Source organism: Panthera uncia, assembly GCF_023721935.1.
Source record: "Panthera uncia isolate 11264 chromosome E2 unlocalized genomic scaffold, Puncia_PCG_1.0 HiC_scaffold_19, whole genome shotgun sequence".
In the NCBI taxonomy this organism is placed as follows: domain Eukaryota; kingdom Metazoa; phylum Chordata; class Mammalia; order Carnivora; family Felidae; genus Panthera; species Panthera uncia.
In genome coordinates, this window is record NW_026057588.1 from 14,053,587 (window position 1) to 14,080,917 (window position 27,331).

The window sequence follows — 27,331 nt, forward strand, 5'->3', positions numbered from 1 at the left end:
AGGAGGGGGCTGTGGGGGCTGGGCCCCTGGGTCTGAGGGAGGAGGGGATTATAGGGGGACTGGGCCCCTGGGTCCGAGGGAGGAGGGGGCTGTGGGGGCTGGGCCCCTGGATCTGAGGGAGGAGGAGACTGGGAGCCCCGGATACGAGGAGGAGGGCTGGCTGTTGTGACTCCCGGGTCTGGCGAGGCCCAGGGAAGCCGAATCCCTGTCCACGGGCTTTACGAGCCTCTCCCAGGGTTGGAGGCGCTCATTGCCCTGGAGCAGTGAGGGCAGGAGGGGACCCAGGCATCGGACCTCTCAGTTGCTCCTTCCCTCCCTTTCCTGGCTGAGGCCTGGAATCCCCCAACCCCCCCAGGAGTTTTGCGCCGAGCCCCAGTTCATCTGTGAGGACATGAGCCGAACAGACGTGTGTCAGGGGCGTCTAGGTAAGACCACCGAACCCCTCTGGGGCCCCCAGATCTGGCAAGTTGCAGCTGGGACCCTGCCGGCTCGGCCCCTGGGTCTCCCCCTCAGGCTCTCCTCTCCCCACGCCTCAGTCTCCCTCTTTCCAGGCTCCCCAGTCCTCATCTCTCCCCCCCAGGTAACTGCTGGTTTCTTGCGGCCGCTGCCTCCCTCACTCTGTATCCCCGACTCCTGTGCCGGGTGGTGCCCCCTGGACAGGGGTTCCAAGGGGGCTACGCAGGTGTCTTCCACTTCCAGGTAGAGCTCAGGACCTCTGTTCATGCCTCAGTCTCCCCCACGGTGACATGGATGTCACCGTTGACACTGTCCCCTTGGGGCTGTAATCCATGGGCCGGTGCGGCAGGGCTTGGGGTCGGAGGATGGGGTCCTTGGAAGCCTGGACCCTGCCCTTCTCGCACCAGCTCTGGCAGTTTGGCCGCTGGGTGGACGTCGTGGTGGACGACAGGCTGCCGGTACGTGACGGGAAGCTGATATTCGTGCGCTCAGATCAGCGGAACGAGTTCTGGGCCCCGCTCCTGGAAAAGGCCTATGCCAAGTAAGGACCCAGCACACGTCCCAGCCGGCAGGCCCCACCCCACAAGGGGTCCCCGGAGGCGGACGGCTGGGACCCTCTACACGGCCCGCCAAGGGTCCCAAACCACGTCACGGCTCCCAGGCCCCCGAGGTCACACCATCCCCCGAGGGCCTCCAAATTATCAATACCTCCCTCTATCCACATTTCACACAAAACGTTCCTAGAGACCCGCCAACACTCGCAATTCCTCAGGAGACTGAAATCTCCTCTCTCGGGCCCTGGAGCCACCAGAGCTAAGATCTCCCCCCTTGGGGGACCTGAGAATCCAGAAAAAATCTCTCCTACTATACTGGGAAGCCCAAAGCACCTCCCAAATATTGAGTGGAGTCCATGGAACCCTCGATCTTTGCTTTTCTCCACCCTGTGGCTCTGAAATCCCCCACAAGCCCACGCAGACATCTCCCGGAGACTCAGAGTTTCAGACACGGCTCCCGGGATGCCCAGAATTCTGGCAGAGCTTTCCTGTGATCTCCCACATCACACAGTCGTGTGGCCCAGGGACCACAGGTCCAATCTCCAAGGGCTTCCAGACTGTGCCACAGTCCCCTACCCACCTTGGGAGTCTGTAGATGTCAGGGTTGGCCCCCTGGACCCGCGCACCCCGGGGGACCCCAGGTCCCGGCGCGGGGACGGTGCGTGAGATGCTCATACATGCCCGAGACGTTCTCACCCCGGACCTGCCCCCACAGGCTCCACGGCTCCTATGAGGTGATGCGAGGCGGCCACATGAATGAGGCCTTCGTGGACTTCACAGGCGGCGTGGGCGAGGTACTCTACCTGAGGCGAGACACCCCAGGCCTCTTCTCCGCCCTGCGCCATGCCTTGGCCAAGGAGTCCCTCGTGGGCGCCACTGCCCTGGTGAGAGAGTCACACCCTCATGGGGACCCCCATCAGGACAAGGGCACAGTCAGGGCTTGAGAGGGGCAGGGTGGGGTGGACTCCTGTGCCTTCTTCTCTGTTCTGTGTTCACTGCTGGCTGGTCTTTCTCACCCATCCAACTCCGGCAAGTCAAAAGGAAATGTAATTGCTCTCATAACCAAACGGGCTTCAGGCACAGCTGAATCCAGGTGCTCATCCAGTGGATGTTGAGAATGTGTTTTTCTATTCCTGGTTCCGGATTAGTTTCATTCCTGGGCGGGCATTCCTCTCATGGGCTCCAAAGGGCTCCCACAACTGCGGGTCCCTCCTACCACCCCAGTGGTTTTTATTATTTAAGTGGTTTAAAAAAAATTTTTTTTTAAATGTTTATTTATTTTTGAGGCAGAGTATCAAGAGGGGAGGGTCAGAGAGAGAGGGAGACACAGAATCTGAAACAGGCTCCAGGCTCTGGGCTGACAGCCCAGAGCCCGACGCGGGGCCCGGACTCACGGACCGCGAGATCATGACCTGGGCCGATGACCTGAGCTGAAGTCGGAGGCCTAACCGACTGAGCCACCCAGGCGCCCGCCCCCGCCCCCACTTTTTTTTAAGGCAAAGCCTCTTTCTGAGAATTTCAGCAAAAGTCTTAGGATTGACTTTCATGGGCTCAGCTTGAGTCATATGTTCATCTGTGACCCCGTCACATAGTCATTCGCTGAATTGGTCTAATTCCTTCACTCATTCATTTGCTTAATCCTGTGCTCAGTTACTGATTCCCGGTCCTTTGGGTTTCTCTGCCCTCTCCAAGTATTTTTGTCTCATCTTCCTCTCTCTCCTTCCCCTCTTGCCTTCACTCCCCCATCCGACGCCCTCTCGGAGCTCTGCTTGACTCCTGCTGTGGTGGCAGGAGCGGGGACGGGGGGGGGGGGGGGGGGGGGGGGGGGGGGGGCAGAGAGGAGCAGCCACTCTCTTGTCCCCCCACCGCGGCCTCAGCATCCCCTGTCCTCCGCCCAGAGTGATCGGGGCGAGTACCGCACCGAAGACGGGCTGGTGAAGGGACACGCGTATTCAGTCACGGGCACATACAAGGTGAGTATCCCCCGTGAACGGGCTACAGGGGTGCCTCGGCGCCACCGCCCACGGATGATGCCGTCCTCAGGTGTCCCTGGGCTTCACCAAGGTGCGGCTGCTGCGGCTGCGGAACCCATGGGGCCGCGTGGAGTGGACCGGGGCCTGGAGCGACAGGTGGGATGGATCTGGGGTGGGTGGGGGGCTCGGACCCGCCCGCCCTCCCCTCACCCCCCAGTCTCCCTAGCTGCCCACGCTGGGACGCGCTCCCCGCCGAGTGCCGAGACGCCCTGCTGGTCAAAAAGGAGGATGGCGAGTTCTGGTGAGGAGCCCAGCCCAGCCCCGCCTCTGGACCAGCGCCAGGCCCCCGGGGCTCAGGGAGGGGGCGAAGCCTGCTCGCAGGGACATGGGGCTCGTTCACGGGGACGAGTCTTAACAGCTAGAAACTGTCCATATGGTGGTAACTTCGGGGTTGGGTTCTATCTGGGGGAGTCGAGGAAGAATTCGCAGTGATATTAGGGGAACTGGGAAAAGCAGTAATCTTTGGAGGGCTGAAGGGGGCTGGCTAACATTTAGGGCCATTGTAGGAGGCTTGCTGGTGTCGGGGGCATTTGAAGGGGCTTAAGGGTACCAGCTGCTGAGAGCCCGAGGGTCTTGATGTTTGGGGGCTGAAGGCAGTTTGGCAATATTGGGGAGGAGCGTATGGAGCTTGGTTGTCTGTGGGGCATTGCCGGGGACTTGGAGAGATCCGGGGGAGCTGGGGGGCTCAGCGATCTGGGGTCCCTTCCGGAGACGCGGTACCGTCTGGTGGACTGATGGGTACTTGGCGATGTTTGAGGAATCGGGGAGGGTTGTGGTTGGGGGGGGGGGGCATCCTGGGGTCTTTGGCAGACGGGGGCCCCGGGGAGGTGGCGGCTGGGGAGGACCTGAGCGCTGGCCACCCGGCAGGATGGGGCTGGAGGACTTCGTCCGATGCTTCAACACCGTCCAGGTCTGCTCGCTGAGCCCCGAGGTGCTGGGCCCGAGCCCAGCGGGGGGGGGCTGGCACATCCACACTTTCCAAGGCCGCTGGGTGCGGGGCTTCAACTCTGGCGGGAGCCAGCCTGGCAACGGTGAGGCCTGGAGGGCGCCCCAAGAAGCGAGCAAGGCGGGGGGGGGAGGGCCGTGGCAGGCCGGGTGACCCCCTCTCTCTCCCATCCGCTAGAGACCTTCTGGACCAACCCCCAGTTCCGACTGACGCTGCTGGAGCCCGATGAGGAAGAGGACGATGATGAGGAGGGGCCCTGGGGGGGCTGGGGGGCGGCGGGAGCATGGGGCCCTGCGAGGGGTGGCCGCATCCCCAAGTGCACCGTCCTTCTGTCACTCATCCAGCGCAACCGCAGGCGCCTGAGGGCCCAGGGCCTCACTTACCTCACCGTGGGTTTCCACGTGTTCCAGGTGGGACCCCAAGGCTTAGCGGAAGCAGCAGGGGACAGGCGTGGAGGGGCTGGGAAGGCCGAAGGGGTGGAGGTCAGAGACAGGACAGAGCCCAGGGCATGGGGGTGGGGGGTGGGGAACGAGGGGCAGGGAAGGTCGCCCAGGGTGCAGACAGGAGCCGGGTCCAGAGGGGGTCGCAGATGGGCTGGCCGGGACAGGGACTGAGGGGCAGGGGCGTGATGATGGCGGAATGGGAAGAAGAGGGAGGTGTGGGGGGCTCTGACTCGCCCCGTTCTTCCTCCTTACAGATCCCCGAGGAGGTGGGTCGCGGCGGGGACCCCCAGATCCCGGCCCCGGGGGCTCGGGCACCCGGCGCCAGGGCGGCGGGCGGACAGCGTGACCGCGGGCGGCCCGGGTCACGGTCACGATCGCGCCGCGTTGGCCCCGCAGCTGCTGGGCCTGTGGGACTCCCCGCGCAGCCGCGCGCTCCTGCCCGGCCTGCTGCGCGCCGACCGCTCGCCCTTCTGCGCCCGCCGCGACGTGAGCCGCCGCTGCCGCCTGCGCCCCGGCCACTACCTGGTGGTGCCCAGCGCCGCCCGCGCCGGCGACGAGGCCGACTTCACGCTGCGCGTCTTCTCCGAGCGCCGCCACACCGCCGTGTGAGCCGGGGCACCCGGACCTGCCCTCGGGAGCCCCAGGGCCCCGCTTCCAGGGACCCCCGCGGGGATCTGCCCGGGGCCCCAGACGCGGGGGGCGGGGGGGGGGGAGAGCGTCCCCTCCCCCACTTCCCTTGTGTCATTTGCAGGGAGATCGATGACGTCATCAGCGCCGACCTGCACGCCCTCCTGGTGAGGGGCTGCAGGGGATGGGCACTGCGGGGCAGGACCGGGTGGGGGTCCTCTGGGCCGGCACTAAACCCCACGCCACCCCCACCCTGCCCCACAGGTCCCCTACGTTCCCCTGGAGCTGGGGCTGGAGCAGCTATTTCAGGAGCTGGCCGGAGAGGTGAGGATGGGGGGCCCGGATGGAGGGGGTCCACCCCTCCCCTTGGACACCGACCACCCCCCCACCCCCACCCTCCTGGGTGTCTCATTTTGCTTTAGTTTCTCCGTCCCTCTGTGCTTAAATCTCCTTTCTGCTCTCAAAATGCTCACAGCTCTTCCCTGCCTCAGGGCCTTTGCTCAGTCTGTGTACCTTTGCCTGGATGGCCCTCTCTCCCTTCACACCCCCTGCCCCGGCTAAAGTCTCATCTTTCTAACGTGCCCTTCTCTGGAAGCTCTCCCACACTCTCCCCCCGGGGCTGGTCAACTGCAGGCCTGCTGTGGACTCCAGGGGCCCAGTGCTTCTCCACTGCAGCCCTGTCTGCTCTGGGGACAGGTCTCTAGCTCTCCCTGGACCATGAGCTCTCTGTCACTGCGGTGTCCCCAGCACCAGCCAGCATGCTAATTTGGTCAGCCCCCAGCTGTGCTGTGTTGTGAACGGCCTGAGTGAATGGCCTCACACCTTCTCTCTCCTTGAGCAGGAGGAAGCACTCAGCGCCCCTCAGCTCCAGACCTTATTAAGCATCGCCCTGGAGCCTGGTGAGTTGGGGACCGGGGTGGATCCCACGGACCCCCCCCCCCCCACATCCCATATGTGTTAATTCATGATGCTGCTGGGAGTCAGGTCACGGGAGCCCTGGACTCCGCGTGACAGCGTCTTCCCACGTGTGGGGCCTGTGGCAGGACTGAGGCCACCCCACTCAAAAGGACCCCCTTTCTCTAAGGGAGGCAGGGGGCGTAGCTGCCACGAGGGGACTTGGAATCCCCTTGCCTGGGTTCACATGTCGGCTCTGCCAGTTCCCGGCGGTCACTTGGCTCTCTGAGCCTCAGTTGCTGGCGTGAGGACAGCGGTAGGGGATAGCGGCAGTCCCCAGCACTCGTGATGACGGCCAGCTCACAGGAAGTACTCGGCTTCGTTTGTTTCCTGCAGCCAGGTCCCACGCCCGGACCCCTCGAGAGATTGGGCTCAGGACCTGTGAGCAGCTGCTGCGCTGTTTTGGGGTATATGAGGGGGGCAGTGCCTGGACAGGGAGGATGGGCATGCTGGGGCCCGTGTCCCCCTTCTGGGGACAATGACTTTAACCAGATGCCCCATCCCCAGAACGGGCGAAGCCTCACCCTGCACCACTTCCAGCAGCTCTGGGGCCATCTCCTGGAGTGGCAGGTAAGGGGGGGGGGTTGGGGGAGCCACCTCCTCCCGGAAGGTAAGGCACTTTTACTAACGAGGACATAGGTCTCCTGTGGGCTCGCGGGGCCCCAGGGGAGGAGAAAGTGGACCACGTCATACCAACGTGGAGGGACGACTTGGAGGGATCTGGCCTTGTCCCACCTGCCCTTCTGTGGTCCCTCCAGGGGCACTAAGTGGCTCAGGGGTGGAAAACACAGGCTCTGGTCCTGGTTTGAAATCCCGGCTCCCAGGTCCAGGTCGGGCCCCCCTCTGGCCTTGCGACCTTAGGCAAGTCACCTCCCCTCGAGGGGCCTTTGTCTACCAGCGGGAGGTGTTAATTCCCGCCTCTCCGGGCCCGGGAGGAGGGAGTGGTCCAGGGCCTCCCTGTGGCGAGCCCTCTCGAAGCCCCTGGTGGGTGGAATCCCGACGTGTCCGGCTGTTAGTAGTATTCCCATTTCACAGACTGGGAAACCGGCTCAAAGTGGTAGAGCTGCTTGCCCAGGGCCCGAAGCCAGGAAGAAAGGGAGCTGGGTGGGAACCCAGGCTGACTGGCCTCCAAGGTCCCCTTTTCAGGGGGCTTGGGGGGCTCGGGGGGTGGGACTGACCCGTGCCTCCCCGCCCAGGCCACATTTGACAAGTTCGATGAGGACGCCTCTGGAACCATGAACTCGTACGAGCTGAGGCTGGCGCTGAATGCGGCAGGTGTGTGCGGGGGTGCCACGGGGACGGGTCTGCTCCCTTTCCTACCCGCTGTACTCTCGCAGGCCTGGCTGCCTGCTCACCTTAGTTTGCTGCCAGCTCTTGGCCGGGACTGGATGCCCCCGGGAGACGGGGCGCGAGGGGGGATGGGCCTGGGAGGGTGCTGGGGGCCTGGAGCAGGGCCTCCCAGAAGGGGAAGAGAGGGGAAGCCTGGGAGCCCGTGTCTGACGGGCACCGGTCCCCAGGGCATTGCGGTAAAATGGCCCATAGTCCCCTGAGTTTGGGCTGGAATCCTGCCTGTACTTACTCCCGGGGGGGCCCTGGGCACCTGAGTCCATCTCCTTGATGGAGTCTCCGTGTAAAATGGCCAGGACACAGGGCAGCTGGGAGGAGCCCGCAGGGCTCAGCGTGGGGGGAACCTGCTTCTAGTCACTGCCCCGGCAAAGGTTTAGGAAAGGCTGGCTTCTTCCAGGAGGGGAACAGCCTCATTCCCTCTGTGTAGCACGAAATCTGGCCCAAGGGGGCAGAGCCAGGAGCAAGGCTTTCCCTGGGCTCTGAAGCAAGTTAGGGATGTGCGTGCGTGGAGGGGCTGGGACCAGAAGGGAACTCCCTGTCGCCCCTCCCCCCCCCCACCCCACCCAGGGCTCGTCTGCCACAGCCAAGCCCAGGGTGAGACACGGGGGGACGGGAGGCAAGCCTGACCGCCTGTGACCCAGTCTGAGAGGCAGGGGGCCCCTGGGGGAGAACCTTTGAAGTCCAGAGACGTGCAAGAAAAGAGCCCAAGCGGAGGGGAGATGGAGTCAGATAGAAGGCTGGGAGGTGTGGCACAGAGACAGAAATGGAGTCCCGGGCGGACAGAAGCAGAGACGAGAGCGAGGGGTGATGGAGGGTTTGTGCTGTTCGTATTACTGGGCCTCTCGTCCGTGCCTGGTGTTAATCTAGGCAGAAGACTGATAAAGTGCTCTTGCGGGTGGGGGTTGATGTTCTGGTGCTGCAGACGACGAACAAGATCATCTGGGTCAGATGGTAACACATGCTATGGCGGGAAAAGAAAGCAGGTGTATGTGTGTGTGTGTGGGGGGGGGGAGTGGTGGCCTGGGACACAGCGGCCAGGGAAGGACCAGGGTGCTAAGGGAGACTGAACCTCGGGGACACAGGACCAGGTGCGGTCTAGACAGAAGGGGCAGCCTGTGCAAAGGCCCTGAGATCAGAGCGTGGGCCGCGCTGCAACAGCTTCAAGGGGCCAGGTAATGGAGATGAGAGAGGGGGCTGGTGTGGCCAGAGGAGGAGGGTGGGGAGGCAGTGGTCAGAGGGGAAAGATCAGTGGGGTGAGAAAGCAAAGCTCTATGAGGCCTCATGAGGACCTAGGCTCTTTGAAAAATCGTTTTTTTAATATGTAGGAGAGGAAGGAGATAAGGCAAGTCCAAGGTCAGGGTATGTGGGGGGCTGGAGCCAAGAGCAAAGGGAAGGTCCCACTGTGTATGGAGGAGGGAGCGCCAGGGAGGGGACCAGCAGGAAGCAAGCTCCGGGGGCCCCTGGAGATGGTGGGAGGTCTCGGGGCGGGAGGTCAGCAAGAAAAGTGACCTGCTGCAGCTCAGCCACACTCTGCGTGTTCCCCGGACACCTGCTCTGCTCCTGGCCCTATGCCGGCTGACGCTGGGGGTTTGGTGGTGACCGGAAACCCTTCCCTTACTTCCAGCGGCTTCCAGAGCCACCAAGGACAGGGACAGCCCAGAGGGGTCAGGGTGGGGACGGGGTGGACACAGGGAGCCAAGGAGGTGCTCCACGCTGCAGGCAGGAAGGGAGGGGGGATCGGAGAGGGCTTCCTGGAGGAGGCGGCACAAAGGCTTAGGAGCGTTCTGGACAGAAGGAACATCGTGTACCAGGGAGGCAAGACAAAGCACAAAGTCCAAGTGCAGGAGGGGTTGGAGGGGGTAGATGAGGCGTGGTCTGCGAAGGCCACCGGGCGGTTAAGGACAATGGGGGCCCTGGGGAGGGGCAGCAGGGACCTAGTGAACCGCGTGAGGGGTTTCCCAAGCGGCAGGGGATCCCGGGCAGGACCCCACACCAGGCAGCACACGAGAGTGGCCAGAGGAAGCAGTCTGCATGAAAGGTCAGTAGGAATGTGAGGGGGCAGCTGAGGGGTTCTGGCCCCTTCTTGGGCTCTCCCACCTCCTCCGGCCAGGGTCCCCCCCGGCTCAGGGCAGATGAAGGCCGGGGGGCTGTGGGAGGTCACACTGCCAGGGTGGGGCTGCAGGCCCCCGACCTCCTCCAGGCCGTTCACAGCACCTCACACAAGGCCCAGCAGGTGATGGCACCAGACAAGCGTTTCTTTGGTGAACGAAGGCACAGAACAGGGGGCAGAGATGGGCTTTAGGAGGTGGCAGAAGTCCATGAAATCGTCCTCAGAACTGCGTTTATGTGGCCACGTGGGGGAAGGGGGAGCCGTCCTGCAGCCCTGCCTCTCGGAGGGTTACCTGACCTGCAATGCGGTCTGTCAAAAGCCTATTGAGATGTGTCATCAGAGGTGATTTTTATCAGGTGATTTCTAAAGTTTAGAAATTGCCTCTGGTAGGAGTATGAAGAGAGGCTCTGTGTGGGACTGACGACGTTTTGCTGCACAGAAACATCCTCCAGGGTCCATTAGCAGAAACTCACCAGAATTTAAAGAACAATAAGACTGACATACAGTCATTGTGTGCCACTGTTCTGAGCTCTACGTGGGGCATCTTCGCACAGCCTTGCGGGGTCAGGGCCGTCACCGTCCCCGTCTGACAGAGGAGAAAGCCGCGGCGCGGAGAAGCAAAGGGAGCTGCCCGCGGCCGCACGGCGGGGGACGAGGCAGAGCTGGGCTTCGAGGGGCGGGAGCAGCTCGGTGTCTTCCCCGGGGAGAGTCGTGGTGGGGCGCGGCGCCGAGATGGGGCTCACGGGGACGGCCGAGGCTCAGCGGTGGCCTCCCCTAGGCTTCCACCTGAACAACCAGCTGACCCAGGCCCTCACCAGCCGCTACCGGGACAGCCGCCTGCAGGTGGACTTCGAGCGCTTCGTGTCGTGCGCAGCCCAGCTCACCTGCATCTTCCGTGAGTGCCGCCCGGGCGCGGGTGGGCCGGGGGAGGGGGTCTCCCACGCGCCACGGCGGGTGCTCAGCCAGCCCTCTCCGCACAGGCCACTGCAGCCGGCAGCTGGAGGGAGGCGAGGGCGTCGTCTGCCTGACCCGCAGACAGGTGAGCCTGGGCCGGAGGGAGCGGCTCGGGGCGGCCGGGTGGGCGTCCTCCCCGGGGACCTCTGCCTCGAGCCGGCGGTCCTCTCTCCCCCAGTGGATGGAGGTGGCCACCTTCTCCTAGCAGCACCTGCGGCCGGAGGCGGAAGAGCCGCCGGGACCCCCCCCCCCCCCCCCGGCCTCTGCCTGGCACGCGGGGCCGGTGCTCTGGCGCGATGCGGCGGTTCGGAGCGTCGCCGCGGGAGCCAGCCCGCCTGGAGCGGCTTCTGGCTCCAGTGCCCACCAGCCGGGCGATGCTGGCCACGCAGCTCCCTGCACTTCTCTGCGCTTTGCTCTCCCCATCCGGACGCGGGGATGGCGACGGCACTCTTCTCGTGCAGGCTACGCGACTTAGCGCTCGGAGCCTGGCAAGAGCGGGTCCCCGGTAGCACCCATTTTTACAGTCACGGGGACGGGGATCTCCCAGGCCCAGCCTTGCTCTGGGAAGAGGTTCTCCCGTGGCTCTGCTAAGCAGAGAACGGAGACGGGAGACAGAAAAAGAGAGAACACCGTAGGAATCCTTCTGAAAAATATTACATGTTTTATTATCCTGTCCCCAAGAAGGGTGGTTTATCCAGAAACCGAGAAAAAAAAAAATAATCAAATCAATCAGAATAAACTCAAAAATGGGGAGGGGGGAGGAGGGGGAGGGAGCAAAACCCATCAACTAACAGGCGGCCAGGCCAGCAGCCCACCCTCCACCTCGGGAGGGTCCCCAGAGACCCATGCCCAATGACAGACGGCAGAGAGGAAAAGCGGGAAGGGGCTGGGGGAGGGCAGCAGATCAGCTATGTCTTCATCATGAGAGCAGAAGGCGGCAAGGATGTGTTGCTAGGTGAATATATATTTATATAATAAATCCGTAAGTTCATAAAGTAAATAGTAATTCTCTGAAAGTTTTTAATTCCTTTTTTATAGGTTTTTCTTGTGTGTGCATTTTTTGTTTTTGTTGTTTTGTGTTTTTTCTTTTTTTTGTTTTTTTTGTTTTTTTGTTTTTTTGTTTTTGCTTTTTGGTCCTTAGAAAAATCTGAGAGATATACATGTCTGGACAAAGCAAGGCGGGGGCTGGCTGGGGGTGGGGGTGAGAGGCTGGTCTGCCCAACCCTACTCCTCCATTGCAGAAAAGGAGGGTGCTGAGTTGCACCCCCTCATCTCCTGGCAATCGCAGGTGAGGGGAGAGGGAAGAAGGGAGCGAGGCGGGGTCCTCTTTCCTGTCGGGCAGCTGTGTCGCCCTCTGCTGGGCCCACTGCAGGGCCCACGGCAGGCCAGGGCGATTCCTGGACAAGGCACGTAGGGCTTTGGCCTGGATGTGGGAGGCCTTGAAGGGACCTCGTGGTGGTGGTGGTGGTGGTGGTGGTGGTGGTGGTGGGTGGGGGTAGGCAAGGGGAAGGGACAAAGTGTGGGGGGCATTCCTAGGGCCTGGAGGGGACCTGTTTTGCTGTGGGAATCCACGGTCCCCTCCACATAGTTAAAAAACAAAACAACACATCATATATATTTACCAGACCAGAAGCGCTGACCCCGAAAGTCTCCCTCACCTCTATGCAGGGGGAGGGGGCCAACAGACAAAGAGAGAGGAGAGAGCCTGCCCCAGCCCCTCCCTGCCCACCCCACCCCCCACCCCCACCCCCACCCCCCTGGAAAGAACTGACAGAGTGCTTTGCATAGATACAGAGTCAGAGGAACAGGACCTGGGAGGCCCCCACAGCGGGGAGAAGGGCCGAGGGCTCCCCCAGCCCCTCCTGGAGGCTGTGAGGAGGGGGCGTTCGGTTGGGGTTTCTCCAGTGGGGGCCTCACAGGTCACTCTCTCCGTACAGGGCTGTGGAGAAGGACTTATAGTCGAGGGCGCCAGGCACAGCATCAGGGCCCTGGTACGGCGCCATGCGAGCGATGCAGTACTCGGCCTGGTCGGGGGGCAGTTCTCTCCGCAGCTCCTCGGCCGTGATGAAGTTCTAGGGGTGGGAGGGTGGGACTGTGAGCCACCCCCACCCCCACCGGCTCTGCCCAGCCCCCCTCTCCCAGTCCTGGCTGCAAGGGCCCCTCCCTGCCGGGAGCCCAGGTGCCCCCGGGGTTTCCTTTCCTGCTTACCTTGTCCCCTGCCAGGACCTTGAAGGAGGCAATGACTTGGTCAGCCGTGTCTGTGTCGGTGGTCTCCCTTGACATGAAGTCAATGAAGGCTTGGAAGGTCACGAGGCCGCTGTGGTTGGGGTCAACCACACTCATGATGCGGTTGAACTCAGCGTCACCCTGCAAGGGGGAGTGGGGTGGGGGACAGGCTGCATTGGAGCGGGGCAGGGCCCGGCCTAGTGGAACGGAGCCAGGAGAGCAGGGCCACCTGCCGTCAGCCCGTGCCATCAGCCCGCCTCCACGGGTTCTGGCTCCCCAGGCCAAGGGCCCACTCGCCCAGACTGGGGATACGCTCCCTCTGTCCTCCCCACCCACGTTTTTGGGAAGTGGGAGTTGGGGAATGGATCAAACAAGTCTACTGCTCCTCAGCCCTAGGCTCACGACTTAGTTCTGGAGGGTAGGGAAGAAAGAAAGAAAGAAAGAGAAAGAAAAAGGGGAGAGAGCCAGAGGCCTGACCTCCTCTCTCCGGAGACTTCCAGAAAAGGAGGTGGGCAGCTCAGGGAGTCATCGGAGAGACCCCAGCCCAGCAGAGGAGGAGGCGGTGAGGCCGCGCTGCTCTGGTGGGGGAGTGTCCCCGAGGACACGGAAACTCTGGAGGCGGTGAGGAGGAGGGGGGAGGCTGCGCAGAGAAGAGGGGGTAGAGGAGTGGGGGAGGAGAGGCACAGCAGCGAGGGGGAGGCAGAGGCTGCATACCAGGCTGTATCCTGTGGAGATAAGCAGAGCCCTGAAGTCATCGGAGTCCATGCTGCCTGTCTGCTTCTGCTCGAGGACGCAGGGACAGCAGAGGAGGCCAGGCCCAGAGTAGGCAAGAGGGGCCGCCCCATGTGCACAGCAGGGAAACAGGACAGTGGCGGGAGCCGGGGAGACAGAGGTGGCCCCGAGAGACCAGGTAAGGGGGAAGGTGTCCAGAGAGACACAGGGCAGGGAGGAGGCAAGAGAGCCGGTGAAATGGCACACACATGGCAAGGGGTGGAGTGGCGAGAGGGAGGGGGGAGACAGAGAGAAGGAGAGAGAGAGAGAAGAGCAGTTAATGCCACAGTCCGCTGGGGCCCAGGGGGGCGCGTACCTGCCGGTCATTTTCCACGTCGTAGCCCAGGCTGATGAGGCAGGCCTTGAACTCCTCCGGCCCCAGCGCCCCGCCGTGGTCCTGCCGGGTGTCCGAAGGCGGGTGTGTGCGAGGGGCGGTGTGGAGACCAGGCCGGCACGGAGACGCGGGGAGAGGGGCCAGGGTCACATGCAGAGGGCGGGGGGAGGGGAACACATCGGGGGGGAAACACAGAGTTAGAGGTGACATGGACAAGGTGATGGCCAGGGACAGTGGAGCGGGGGGAGGGCGGTCAGAGGCCTCTGCCCAAGGCCTCGGCCAGAGCAGGGGTGGGAGCTGAGTGGTACAGAACTGAGCACTGAGTCCTGGGGCTCCTGGGGGGGGAACAGGGCGCTCTCCTGGCCTCCGGGATTTGGGGTGGGAGAAAAAGATTACACTCCATCCTGCTTGGGACACCAGGTCCCCGCCAGACAGTGCAGAGCTGAGCGTGCACCTCGTGATGCGCGGAGCCCAGCAGGGCGGGTGGGGACTGCAGCCAACTCAGGCGCTCAGGGCCTTCCTAGCGGGCCTGCCAGACCAGACCTGAATTTTCAGAATGCTCTGTGTGTGCGGGGGCCAGGTGCACGGTCAGGTCTCAGATCTCGGGTGTGCCGGGACCGAGTCCATCCCAGGGTCTCACCGGCAGGTTGGCGAGGACGCACGGCCCCGGGGCCAGGACTTGGGACCCCCCCCCCTTCTCATCCTGAGGAACCCTACCTAGGCTGTGGGTCAAGGTGACACACCCCTGCACCCCCTCTGCTGGCCAGGGCCCTGCCAGCCCGCTGAGTGGTGACTGGTACTCAGCACTGTGAGGTGAACGGACAGATGCAGAGACGGTGGGGGCAGGATGGGACGACGACAGCAGGGAGGGAAGACGCCAGGGGCAGAGGAAACCGCTCACCTTGTCGAAGTGGTTGAAGGACGCCCGGAACTCCTGCATCTGCTCCTGGCTGATGCCCTTGGCATCGCGGGTGAGGATCTGGTTCTCCACCTCGTTGATGGTGCGGGCGATGGTGGTGAGCAGCTGCTCCCAGCCCACGCGGATGTGCTGGGGGTGGGGCGAGGGGATGACCGCGGCTCAGGCCGGGGCGGCCTCCAAGTCTACCGCAGCCGCGGCCGCCAGGGGCTGGGAACCCGGCCCTCCTCACACAGGGCGTGCGGCCCGGAGGTGGGCTGGCCCTGGCTCTCCCAAACGCCCCCAGCCCCAGGCTCTCCTGCGCACCGCGTGTGCACATGGGGATACTGGCCCGGCACCGCCCCGTGCCCCTGCCAAGCGCTGGGGTCCTCCTGTGACGGAAGCAGTGAGGGCCAGGGCCCGGCACCTGTGCGGCATCCACGTGGAAGCCGCAGAGGTATGGTGGGCAGCGTCTGACCAGCTTTCTGGGGAAACACCGGGTTTCTCTGATCTGTGCGTTTTCACGGTGTAAAGCGTCACCGTGGACAAGCTCAGGCTACCAAGAGGCTGACGCTTCAACCCGGGCACGGCAAGCGGGTGCACGCGCTGACTGGATAGAACAAAACTGCTGAGCTCACAGAGGGGCAGGTGCTCCCCTCCCGGCTCTTCCAGGGGGCGTCCTGAGGCCGTGTTGTCGTGGTGACGGAAGAATTGTGGGAAACTGATTTTTTAAAAATGTGGACACACTTGATCTAGTGTTTTCGGTCAGAGAAAAAGGAGAGAGAAAAAGCGGCAGACATCTTTTCTACTGAGCAAAACCGTCTGGAATAAAGGCCTGGGCCGCGCGGCCGGCGGGCCTACCTCCATGGTGTAGTTGGTGTGCTTGTTGTCGAAGATGAGCGCCTCCTGGATGAGCTGGTGCTGTTGCTCGAGCAGGTCCAGATTCGGCTTGTAGTCCACGATGCTGCGCTCGTAGCGCTTCAGGTGGTTCAGCTGGTCCTCCAGGGTCCCGTTCATCTCGATGGAGATGCGCCCGATCTCCTGCATGGGACGGGGTGCTGCTGGGTCGGGGAGGCTACCGGACGCTCGGCCACGACCGGCCACGGGGGCGGTTTCCGGACCAAGGCTCGCCATGCCCAACCTCCGCACTCCCTCGACTCCCTGTGAGGCCCAAAGATGGCAACTGTTCACAGTGAGAGGCAGGGGCAGGATCTGGACCCGGGCCCGGCCGGCTTCAGAATCTGTGCTTCTGAGCACGAGTACCTGAAGCGTGAGTTCCCACGGTGGCCACGCAGCCCCCTCCCAGCATGGTGCCTGGCGTGCGGCGAGCACTCGGAAGGCACACCAGGCACACCCAGAGCTGCCGTCAGCATCATTACAGGCTCCCTGGGCCGGGACCCAAGGGTCACTGGTGAGCCCGCCATAGAGGTCTGTGCTCGGACCGCCCAGCCCGAGACACCAGTGCTCGTAACGGGGCCACCACGGAGCAGTGCCCTAAGCATCTGCTGAGGCGGTGCCAGGGCTGTTTCCACCCCCTTTCGGAGATGAGAACACCAAGGAAAAGTTACATTGTACCTGACCTCCTGGTCAGCGGGCAGGGCAGGGCCGAGGCTCAAACCCTCCTCCACCTGCCTCCTCCACCAAGATTCCCTCTGGCTGGTGCTGCCACTTCCAGCAATGAAATCACTGACTCTCCCAATCCTGAGGCTGCTGTCGCTCCTGGAGCGGGAGCCCCGGCAGACCCACCAGGGAGCCCTGGGGACCTGCTGCGAGGGGCGCCGGCTCCTCACCTCCATCTTGGTCTGGATCCAGGGCCCCACGACGTTGGCCTGGCTGGCGAACTGGCGGCGGAGGTGCTCGTTGGACTGCTGCTTGCTCTGCTCCTCTAGGAGGGCGTGGTCCCGCTTGGGCACCAGCTGTTGCACCTGGGGGAGGGCGGGGGGTGTGAGCACCAGCAGTCGGCAGGGGGCGGGGGGGGGGGGGGGCCTCACCCGGCCAGCCCTGCCCTGGTCCCACCTGCGAGCCTGCCCACCTTCTCCCACTTGGAGTTGATGATCTGCGGGGTGACGGTGGTATAGGGGTTACTGCCCGACAGTTTGATGTGGTTGCTCTCGGCGATCCTCTGGGCCTCCTTGTGGATGGCCAGGATGGCCTCCCGCTCCCTGTCGGCATCTGGCAGTGTCGACTTGAACTGGTCGTGGGCGGAGATCAGGCCCTGGAAGGAGAAGGAGGAGTGAGGGGCAGCCCGGGCCCTTGGAAGTCCCACAAGAAGCGCGGGTGGGAGCGGACCTCGATCTCCTCGATGGTGTGGACAATGAACATGTCCTGCAGGTCCTCCATGGCACTCTCCATCCAGTTGTTGAAGGGGGCTGCCCGCTTGGCGTACTCCAGATGCAGCTGGTCAATGGTCTCCAGCTGCTTCTCTGTTTTCTGGTATACGGGGCAGGGAAGGGACAGAGGTGAGCGGGTGGATGGTGGTCGAGGGCCCCAAAGGGTCAGAGAATATTCCCTCAGGGAGCATCAGGGGAAGCTCAAGAGTCCAGGCATTGCCCACACCCTCCCCCAGTCCTGAGAGTCTCGGGGCACAGGGCTCCACGGGGGACGTCGCCCCTCCTCACCTCCAGGGCTTCCCTGCGGCTGTGGGTCAGAGAGCCAAGGGCGTCCCACTGGTCGCAGATCTTCTGGCACCGGGTGTTGACATTGTGGGAGTCATAGTAGTCCAACTCACTGCGGGGGTGGGGGTGGGGGTGAGAGCATGGGCGATGACACCCAGCAGGGGGCAGTCAAGGCTGTGCTGGGTCCCGCCCTCCCCCTGGTGCCGGGGGACACGAACATTTAAGGTGATCAGTCTTCAATGACCCCGCTAGCCCATGCCCCTCCCCAGGTAGGAGGAATGTAGGAGGGGGTAACAGAGGGGCAGCAGGGGTGGGGGTGGAGGGCTCACTACACACTAATGCAGAGGCCCCCAAAGTGTGGCCCTCAACGAAGCTTGTATCTAATTGCTTTGTTTGCTTAAAAAAGTCTAGCAGAGCACGCTGGTTAAAGGATGGGTGCCAAATTCCCTCGGTTTGAATCCCGGCTCTTTGATTTTCTACTTGTGTGACCGCGGATGCGTGAATTCCCTATTCTGGATACCTCAGTTTTCCCATCTGTGAAACAGGCGTGGGGATACCGTGGAGATCCAGTTATCTGGTGCACATGAAGTGCTGAGAGCAGTCCCTGGCACCCAGTAGGTAAATGTAGCAACAGCGATGTTAAAGGGGTTTATTCATTTAAAAAAATCTTTTTGGTTATTTATTTTGAGAGAGAGAGAAAGACCTGGGGAAGGACAGAGAGAGAGAAATCCCAAGCAGGCTCTGTGCTGTCAGTGCTGCTGAAATCCTAAGCTGAAACCAAGAGTCAGATGCTTAACCAACTGAACCACCCAGGCTCCCCTAAAGGGGTTTATTTTATTTTAATGGGCACTAAGAAAAAATGGATAATGAGCCTGCGATGTCATTCTAAGCAACTAGTAACATACCTAAGAAAAACGTGGACTGTCACAATAGTCCTTGGCCCCTCAGCCACGAGCATGGCCTCCTGACCCTCCTCCCATCAGTCTCTGGGCTCCAGAACCGGATCCTCTTAGTGGGAGGTTCCCAGGGAGTCGGGGGTACAGGCAAAACCTTGGGGGCTTGATGAGGGGTGGGCAACAGGGAACGACTTTGGGAGGAACAGGACGTGGGATGGGGCTGGGGACCGTCTGGTGACTCTGATAGGCAGATGGGACACAGGGGCCAGAAGGGGCTAGGAGGGGCAACAAGGCTGTGCTCCACAGAGGGGTAGGCAGCCTGAGCTCTGGTCCTGTCTCAACTACTCCCTAGCAGTGTGACCTTGGGCAAGTCTCTCGGCCTCTCTGTGCCTCAGTTCCCCTTCCATAACATGGGGCTGCTGAAGGATTACACGAACTGGTGCGTGTAGAGCGCCGAGTGCTCTGAGTTTTTGTTGCTGTCATTAACCAACGCTCAGCCAGGCTGTCTGTCCAGGCTCACCCTGGCCAGCACCTGGCTCTCTGACTCATCTTCGGGGGGGAACAGACAGCACCCCAAACAGTCCAGGGCCACCATGGTCCAGAAAAGCTCAGTGACCACCTGCTCCCCGGCTCTGGCTCTGGGTAACAGGTCCCACACAGCATTCTCGGTGCCCACGGACTTACTCCAAGACTGTTTCCCACCAGCTTCTAGGAGCTCGCCTGTCAGTGGTGGAACACGTCCACCTCCCATGACCCCTATGAACATCTCGCATGTGACCTCACTCTCCTCGACCTGGGTGTGCCAGGGACAGAGGCTCAACCCTAGAAGAGGCTGCAAGACCCCTAGGGGTGCCCCTAACAGTGACCAATAGAGACTGTGTCTTCCCAATACGGTGAAGGCCTCACGAGTGAGCAAATGGGGAACCCTCAAAGCAACTGGGCAGTGCTGAGGGCGCGAGTCAGGGAGGAAACAGGCCCTGCCTGGCGAGGGGCTCCACCAGGCACCACTGCTGGCCTCATAGGAGCAAGCAGAACTTTAGGGATGACCGGCAGGGTGGGGGTGTCTGCGGAAAGGGCAGCTCCGGCCAAGTATCCTATTTTTGAGCAGACGGCTATTTTGGGAGCCTTGCCGCCCCTCCAGGGCCTGCAGATTTTCCATGAAGTAATGGCCTCGGCCTCCCGCTCCCTGGGCCGTCCCTGCCGTTGGCCGCTGTGCTGGTGGAATAAGGCTCCATTCACCGGCTCTGGAGGTTCAGTGTACTAATTGTGTGCACAAGTTTATCTGACTGGGGCGGGGAACGGAGGGCAAAGAACCCGGCTGCCTGGAAGCTCGCACAATAAGTGTATTCTGAGCGAGAGAGGAAAGGGGCCGGGCAGAACAATGGGCTCTCTGTGCAGACCAGTCCCCTTAGGGAGGAGCGGGTGGCAACAGCGGGGGCTAGGCCGCCCACCCCATCAGGGGGTGGGGGTGGGGGTCCTGGTTGGTGTGGCAGGCAAAAGGTAGAGTCTCAGGGACTACTACAGCCTAAGCAATCAGGAAAGGGGTCAGAGACCTTCTGCCTGAGAATACAGGTCCCACTATCCTCATCTGGGGTTAAGACAAGGTGGGCATCATCCCTTAAGGCCCTTCCCTGCCATCTGAAACGAGACGGTGGGGGTGGAGAGGGCTGGACCTCGGGACGCTGCCCCCACAGTGGGGCAGGGACACGACGGGCCACACATACTTGAGCTCTTGGGCAATTGCTGCGATCTGCTCCACGCGGTCCTGGTGTGCGGCCAGGTCGCTCTCGAAGGCCTCGTGCTTTCGGATGAGGGCTTTGATGTCTGACAGGGTGGCCGTCTCGTAGTCCCGATGCTTCAGCATGGCCTCCTTTCCTGGGGTGGGGCAGACAACAGGAGGTGTTCGGACAACAGGGCAGTGGGAGTCCAGAGGGTCGTCTGACCACAGGGAAGGAAACGGGGTACGGACCTTACATCCTGCCTCACTGGGGATGGTGCTGTGAAGGCTAGAAACTTCCAGAACCTTTTTCCTTGCCTTTTCAAGGGATCTCTAAGCCCAAGTATATCCTGGACGGAGCTAGGAGACACTGTGGGGCCAGTGGGTCTGAGACAGATATCCCAACCCAACCTGCGTGCTCCGAACTTAGGGCCCTTTATTGGTGGACCAGAAGTGGACAGTGCTCCCACGGTTGCCAAGGTGGACCCATCTGTGGAGGGCCGACATCTGGAGAGGCGGCAGGGGGTGCAGCCCAGGCCTCAGCAGAGCGACGGAAGGGCAAGTGTGAGAGTGTCAGAGTTCTCCAGGGGCCCCACCCCTTGTGCCTGCCCCCTGGCACTTAGAGGCCAGGCTCCCTCGGGGTGGGGTCCTATCACACACCTACGTGTCCCACGCCATCCCACGGGCCTTCTGTGTGCAGTGAGGTGGGGCCCATTGTCAGGCCCTTTGAAGGAAGAGAGGAACACTGTTATTAGTCCTGGAGCCTGGCTAATTACATACCCCAGGACAGCTCAAGTAAGTAAGCCCTGCAAGCACGGTGCGGTGTGGTATCGCAGACGTGGGGGGAGCGGAATGCCAGCCTGGGAAGGTGACTGGGACCCCCGGCTCCTCAAGGGGTTCTGCTTCAGGCAAGCCACCTCGGGGTACCCCTGGAATGGCAGCTCAGAGACCCCACTCCTCACTCAGCTTGGCACCAGAGCGGCAACGCAGAGCGGAGGGACGGCACGTGGCCTTTCCCCACCTGTCCCGTCATCTGTAAGATGGGGCCGACGGTGGTGTCCAGTCTCAAGTCTCAGTGAGGTGACGTTCGGGAAGGGCGGGCGCCGAACCAGCACCATCGCATCTCCTCCACCCCGAGGACAGGGCCTGGCGCTGGGGCAGGAGGCTTAGCCACAAAGGCAAGCTTGCAATTCCCTTCCCCAAACTGCTGTCTCCCAAGGGTGGGAACCACAAATAGTAGGTTACCGCTTCTCTGCCTCAGCAGAGTTTCTGCAACAGAGCTGGCAAGGGGTGCACGGGCAGGGGGGGGGATCCGGGAGGAATGGCCCGGGGCCGTGGATGCCTTGGATTCAGGCCAAGGGGAAGCCACAGTAGGGACCCAGGGGCTCATTTTTATCTTTTCCCCCAGAGAATCCAAAACCCTCTGCAAAGCATCCACCTGGACCCTTGCCCCGGCAGGCTGTGGCGGGTGGTGAGGGAGGCACAGAATGATGGTGGCTCAACCCGCTCTCTGGGCCCACCCCTCCGGGGAAAGAAGGCCGCTACCGCTGGATCCCAGGAGTACAGAGGGGCCAGGAGGTCAGTCTGTCCTCCCGTGTTGCACAATCGAGTGGTTCAGGGGACAGAAGCTTCAGGTCTTGGGAACGAGAGTGGGCAAGCCCGCCTGGGGGCTCCAGGCTGACGCGACGCGGAAGACCAGATGCCAAAGCGCCTGCAGGGAGGCAGGGGTGCGACAGGGGCGTGTGGAGGCCGCTGAACCAGTTGGGCCCTGGCTAGGGGCTGAGCCAACTTCTCCTTTGAGTGAAGGCCAGTCCCAGTCGTTCCCAGGAAAGGAACTCTGGCGGGCCATCACACCCACACCCCTCGGCCTCAGGAAACCATCTTCCCAGAGCCTCCTGCGGCTCCAGGTGAGGGATTGAAGAGCTGATAACATGGGCCAAGGGAGGTCCATGGGGAAGCCACCTAGCGCCGGTGGGAAGACAATGGAGATGCAGGACATGGATAATGACAGGAGGAGAGAGCTGAGTCCAGCTGGGGAACACGGATGCTGTAAAACCCACTTGTGTGCCCAAGGGCCCCCCGACTAAAGAAATGCCAGGGTCGGCTGGCTCGTCAGTTCCCTGGGCAGGGACCTCGCCCACCTGGGAAGCTGCTGTGCTCAAGAAAGAGGCGAATGAATGAATAAATGAGCGGATGAACCAAATGACAACCCCCCCCTCATCGTGGACGCCGCCTCTGCAAGGCAGAAGGAGGCGCCTGCATCCCTGGCCCGAGCTGGCTCTTCATCGCCTCCTCCGCATTCTTTCCCCAGCAGAGGCTGGATTAGGGTATTGCTCTGGATCTGGCGGCTGTTGCTGGAAAACGGAGGCCTGCACTGGTGTGAGGAGGGCATTAGTCGAACTGCAGCCAGGGACACGGGGGACGTAGGCCCAGGTCTACGGATCCCGCAGAGTTGCATGCTCGAAGGCCGGCGGGGGTGGGGTGGGCTCCGAATGGGTGCTTCTAGCAAGATCTCAGCATCTGGCCAGTGCTGGGGCCGCCTGCCCCACAGCTGGGTAGATGGGGGCTGGAGGAGCCCCCAGAGGCTCAGTGAGGGCCTCGTGGGGGACGGTGGGGGTGGAAGGATGAAACATCACACTGAGCAACACAAGAAGCGTGACATCAGCCAGGAAGAGCGGTGGTGGTAGGGCACAGTCGGGAGGGAGGCGGCCAGAGTGGGAGGGCACGAGTCCCGGCTCTTGGCTTTCCCAGGCACTGGCCATTTTCCAAAGGCTTTCAGACCTCCGGGATTCGGAATCTCAACCACGGTGCGGGTCCTGACCGAGGGCCGGGGACGCGATGGGATCCCACACCCGGAGCCGGGGAACAGGTGGCTGCGGGGGAGGAGGAGCTCCCACGGGGGGCGCAGGTGGTCAGCAAGCTCCATCTGCAGCTCAGGCAACAGAACTGAGAGGCGGCTCCCTGGCCTTGCCCTTAAGGACCAAGCTCAGGCACACAGGCCCAACCAGCACGGGCCCTTCAGTGTGAAGTCCACAGCCACAAAGGAGTAGGAGAGGGAAGGTGGGCGGGACATCTGAACACAGGTTTCCAGGGATGGGAGAGCCCACTCCCTTGCCCCGGCACGGCCACCATCCTCGGGGAGGACACGGCAGAGTGGACAGGGATAGGGTCACTTCTCGATGGAGCCGCATAAGGTTCGGCCGCATTCCTAGATGACAGCCTCCAATCATCCAGGAAGGGGCCCACCTGGAAGTAATCTCTGAGGCCAGAGCAGGGGGGGCGGCAAGGAGGACCTGGCTCCAAAGTGTCGCTTGCTGCCTGGGGCTGGGTGAACCCAGAAATGGCATTTCTGACAGGCTCGTCCCCAAGCAGCAGGAAGAGGGGTCTGACAAACAGACCCAACAACACAGGAGGCGCTGTGCGTGCACACGCGTGCGTGTGCCTGAGGGAGCTGGGGGACCGTACCGTCGGTCCAGGCCTCGTGGATGGAGGCCTTCTGCCGGAACTTCTCTGCCAGGTGGTCGAGCCGCTCCAGCCTGCGGATCTCATTCAGCAGCCACTCCTCGTAGCCTTTCTCTGCCTGCTCCAGGTGCTGCCAGCCATTATTGATATCCTACGAGGACACGAGAGGACAGGGCTCACAAAGGGGCCAGGGATGCTGAGGTGAAGGCAGGCAGCAGCAAGGGGCTGGGGTCACCTCTATCCCCTGCTTTGCTGTATCCAGATGCCTAGACGGGCCCCGGCACACGGCAGGTGCGATCCAGTTTTTGCATTAAATGAATAAGTGACAATGAATGAATGCCATGGATGGCGCTATGAGAGCCCGGTGACTGTCTGCTGAATACCATCCCTCTCCTGAAAAGGGGCCTTGAGCACATGGTGGTCTGGAATCATGGCCAACTGGGGGTCCAAAGTGAAATAATGCCACACAAAATAAGGTGTGGGTTTGGGGGTGGGTTTAAAATTCTAAGGAGCGATGGGGGAGGTGGACCGCGGTGAAGGGTCAAGCGGGCCCCCTACCACACCCCTGCACCCCATAGGCTGTGCCTCTTAGTTAAGAAAGCCAGCGCTGGCCCCGCGATAAGCCCGGGGTGGTATAGAGCCGCCCCCCTGCAGTTCTGCAGGCCACAGGCTGGCCTGGGAGTTGGGCTGTGCCTCCCGGGCCCCGGCCCCCCCCCCCCCCCCCGGGCGCTCACCGAGACCATCCTGCCCTCGGAGGGCATGAAGGCAGGCCGGTTGCTGAGGCGCAGCTTGGTCTGCAGTGTGTTGAAGTTGATCTCCAGCTGGCACTTCTCCTGCACCTTGGGCGGCTTGTGGACGCGCCGGTAGTCCCGGAAGTCTTCCAGCTTCTGCTGCATCTCCTGCATGGTCTTCTGCGGCACGCGGTCCTCCAGCCAGGGGATGGTGCGTCGGATCCACTCCAGGAGCTGTGGGCCCGCGACAAGCCTCAGGGTGCCGGGAAGGGCCTCGCCCCGCGCACGGGTGCGAGGGATATGGGTCTTCGGGGGCCCCGTCTCAGGGATCACCCCCGCTCCCCAGCCTGGCTTCCCCATGATCCCCACTGGGATCCTACGGCCGGGAAGTACGGGGATGCACGCCCCCTGTGAGCCGCCGTGCTGTTCTCTGCTCACTTCCTGTTCATGCCGTTGTTCCCGGTCTTCCTTCTTCTCGGATCTAAGGGGGCCTCAACTCCAGCATCCCTCCCATCACCTCCCACCACATGACCTCACTAGCGCCATTTCAGTGAGCTCAGCATCGTCTGAGAGAGACGTCTCACTGCCTCCTCGTTCGTGGGCCGTAAGCGCATCAAGGGAAGGGCCCACCGCATGCCAGGCTTCCTCTAAGGAGGCCAGGGCGCCACGCACGGCCTTTCAATTTGAAAGCAAAATTGAAAAAAAAAAAAAAAAAAAAAAAGTGACTTGTGTTTTGATGAGTCGCTTGTATCTGTCATATAGAGTGAGGCCCGGGTATAAACAAGCAAACAAACCGGGCATTCTAGAAGAGTAAAACCAGCTATTGTCTACCGTAGATACACTTAAAAGAAGTGGTTCCCAAATGCCAAGTTCTGGCAAAAAGAAAAAAGCAAGGACAAAGGTATCTATGTGTCTTTATATCTTGATGCAAGGAGCCAAATGCCCTTTCTTAGGAAGGGATGGGATCCCAAGATATAACCTTTTAACTTTTTCTTGGTGATAGAATGGATGGTGGTAACAAATGGTAGCTCTTTAATTTTTTTTTTTTAAGTAATCTGCATACCCAACGTGGAGCTCGAATCACAACCCCAAGATCAAGAGTTGCACACTCCACCAAGTGAGCCAATCAGGCACCTTGGTTAGCCTTTTCTTTTAAAAATATCCTTAACTTGGCAAAACAAAAAGCTGGTCACTAGAGTTTGGCTGTCAAATACTTTTCCAAATATTCCTGATCCATGAAATTTCAAAGCCTGGGAACCACTAGTCTGGAAGAGCAGTCAAACTATGGCTCTCGGGGAGCTTCAATGTTTTTGTTTTTTTAATATGGAAATTTTCAACACACAGGAGGGAATCCAGAAGACAATTATTCCCAGCTGACTTTCTGGGTTCAGGCTCTGGAGTGGGACTGCCTGGGTTCAAACCCTGGCTCTCTACTGCACCAGCCACATGCCTGGTGCCCGAGCCTCTCTGGGTCTGTTTCTCCGCTTGGAGAAGGGGGCAACAGGAGTTCCCTCCTCCCAGGGCGGTTGTGGAGAGCACAGGGCCCGCCACGACAAGCTCCAGTCCTGTCACCGTGTCTGGTGGGGTGTTCAAGAACTCTCCTTGAGTACCTCTGTAAGAACCCAAGCTCAAGACGGAGGGAGCCAGGGAGCAAGGTGACACGCCAGCCTGACCCTCAGGCCTTGTGAAACTAGCCTGGAAGGTCACATACCGGCTTCATCTAGAAAGTGTCACTGCCATACCTGCTCGCCCCTCTGCAAGCTTCACATGACCTGCGGCCAAGGGTAACGAGAGGCGACCCAATCCTTCTGCTCTAGTGGGGCCACCAGGGGCAGGAGGAGTGGCACTTACGTCGCTGGCCAGCCTCTCATAATCTTCCATGAGGTGCTCATTCTCCTGGTTCACGGCCAGCACCTTGCAGATCCGGTTGGCAGCAGTCTCCGCCTGGGGCAGAGGAAGACCACAGTCAGGGCCGCCTGAGGGCTGGTGACCCTCCCTCCTGATGGGCTCATCCCCTGGAAGCTGGCTCATCCACAGCCCACAGCACTCCCCAAGGAAGGAAGGAGAGAAGCACAGCTCCAGCAAGACAGCACCCTGAGCAGCCGTGTCCTGAAGGGCTCCGGTGGAGTCCCCATACCCTACTGCTAAGGCACCACCCCCTCCCCGGACAGCTGGGCCCCTCAGCCTGGACCCTGGAGGTGCGGAGGGCCGGAAAGCCCTCCCACTACGGGGAAGTGGATAAACAGGTCCTCAGGGAGGAAGGCTGGGTAAGGCTTGTGTGTCGGAGGGGACCTTAGCTAGGCCTGGCCCTGGAGTCTCGCCCTGGGTGGGAAGGTCCATGGCAGAAAGGCCAAGCACTGGATAGCTGCATGGTGCCCTCCAGAGAAGTCCGTGGTCAGTGCACAGGCAAGGCACACGTGTCCCTTTCCTAATCCCCCCCTCGGAGGTGGGTGTCGATGGCTCATTGGGCAGAAGTCACAATCCTGGGGGCAGAAGGGAGCCACGCTTCAGAGGGCAGGGAGTGGTGGAGACTGACCAGTCTCTGCTCAGAACTACAGGACAACGTCCTCCCTCGTCCTGCTTTTGGGCGGGGGGAGGGAATGCAAGGAGTAGAGAAGAAGGAGAGCAAGGGGGGGCGCCACACGGGGAGAGGAGAGACCAGGTACCTTTCAAGAAGCACAGAAAAGGTCCAAGAGGAGAAGTTGAAACGGCAACAGAACAGGAACAGAAATAGTGAGGAGGGTCTACAGAGTGGCGGGGAAGGAAAACAGAGAGGCTTGGGGATGGCTCCAGACCCGCGAGCGGCAGGCACCGACGCCCAGCCTCTCCCATCCACACACTGCTTCTGGGACCAGCGGGGAGGTGAGCGGGGGCCAGCGGAGATTGGTGTGTGCGCACACGGGCACACACCGTGAGTCACGCCGCAGGACACACAGCAGCAGCCCCAGGCAGTGCTCCTCAGAGATGAGGTGCACAGGGGCCTCAGCCAATGAACATCCAGCCCCGGTGAGTGCAGGAAGCAGAAGCTAAGGTCACAGCTTGTGGGCGGAGTCCCAGAGGTCAGTCCCTGACCGCTGGCTCGGAGACACAACGGGCACCCCGTGTTCAGACCCACCGTGCCGGGCAGACCCACGAAGGCAGGAGCTGCTAGTCAGCGGTGCTCTGCTTCACAGATGAGTTCCCGGCACCCAGCTCAGGGCTTGGTATGTTTTAGGTACTCAGAGTTGATGAATGAGTGAGTGAACAAGGGAATAAGGAGT

The 27,331-nt window shown here is 61.6% G+C and overlaps 2 protein-coding genes across 3 annotated transcripts in view; one reads left to right on the forward strand and one right to left on the reverse strand.

The window, feature by feature from the left end:
* Window positions 1–11,556, forward strand: part of CAPN12 (calpain 12) — a 12,385-nt gene extending 829 nt beyond the window's left edge. Inside the window, 22 exon segments of the mRNA XM_049621350.1 lie at window positions 356–425; window positions 581–699; window positions 864–997; window positions 1,726–1,894; window positions 2,909–2,983; window positions 3,054–3,139; window positions 3,210–3,284; window positions 3,911–4,074; window positions 4,167–4,399; window positions 4,687–4,698; window positions 4,829–5,037; window positions 5,184–5,226; window positions 5,324–5,383; window positions 5,901–5,958; window positions 6,350–6,420; window positions 6,521–6,583; window positions 7,210–7,288; window positions 10,249–10,365; window positions 10,451–10,509; window positions 10,633–10,674; window positions 10,676–10,855; window positions 10,857–11,556. Of these exon segments, the coding sequence (XP_049477307.1) occupies window positions 356–425; window positions 581–699; window positions 864–997; window positions 1,726–1,894; window positions 2,909–2,983; window positions 3,054–3,139; window positions 3,210–3,284; window positions 3,911–4,074; window positions 4,167–4,399; window positions 4,687–4,698; window positions 4,829–5,037; window positions 5,184–5,226; window positions 5,324–5,383; window positions 5,901–5,958; window positions 6,350–6,420; window positions 6,521–6,583; window positions 7,210–7,288; window positions 10,249–10,365; window positions 10,451–10,509; window positions 10,633–10,674; window positions 10,676–10,855; window positions 10,857–11,015 (2,277 nt within the window). The 3' untranslated portion in view covers window positions 11,016–11,556.
* The window catches only part of ACTN4 (actinin alpha 4), a 70,834-nt gene continuing 54,565 nt past the window's right edge, over window positions 11,063–27,331 (reverse strand). For both annotated transcript variants that reach the window (XM_049621304.1, XM_049621303.1), the window contains exons 9-21: window positions 25,923–26,015; window positions 24,075–24,305; window positions 23,344–23,491; window positions 19,886–20,036; window positions 17,269–17,377; window positions 16,940–17,080; window positions 16,683–16,865; window positions 16,441–16,575; window positions 15,512–15,691; window positions 14,657–14,803; window positions 13,738–13,818; window positions 12,633–12,791; window positions 11,063–12,496 (exon numbers count right to left, since the gene is read on the reverse strand). In XM_049621304.1, the coding sequence (XP_049477261.1) occupies window positions 12,338–12,496; window positions 12,633–12,791; window positions 13,738–13,818; window positions 14,657–14,803; window positions 15,512–15,691; window positions 16,441–16,575; window positions 16,683–16,865; window positions 16,940–17,080; window positions 17,269–17,377; window positions 19,886–20,036; window positions 23,344–23,491; window positions 24,075–24,305; window positions 25,923–26,015 (1,917 nt within the window). In that variant the 3' untranslated portion in view covers window positions 11,063–12,337. The remainder of the gene's footprint in view (window positions 12,497–12,632; window positions 12,792–13,737; window positions 13,819–14,656; window positions 14,804–15,511; window positions 15,692–16,440; window positions 16,576–16,682; window positions 16,866–16,939; window positions 17,081–17,268; window positions 17,378–19,885; window positions 20,037–23,343; window positions 23,492–24,074; window positions 24,306–25,922; window positions 26,016–27,331) is intronic.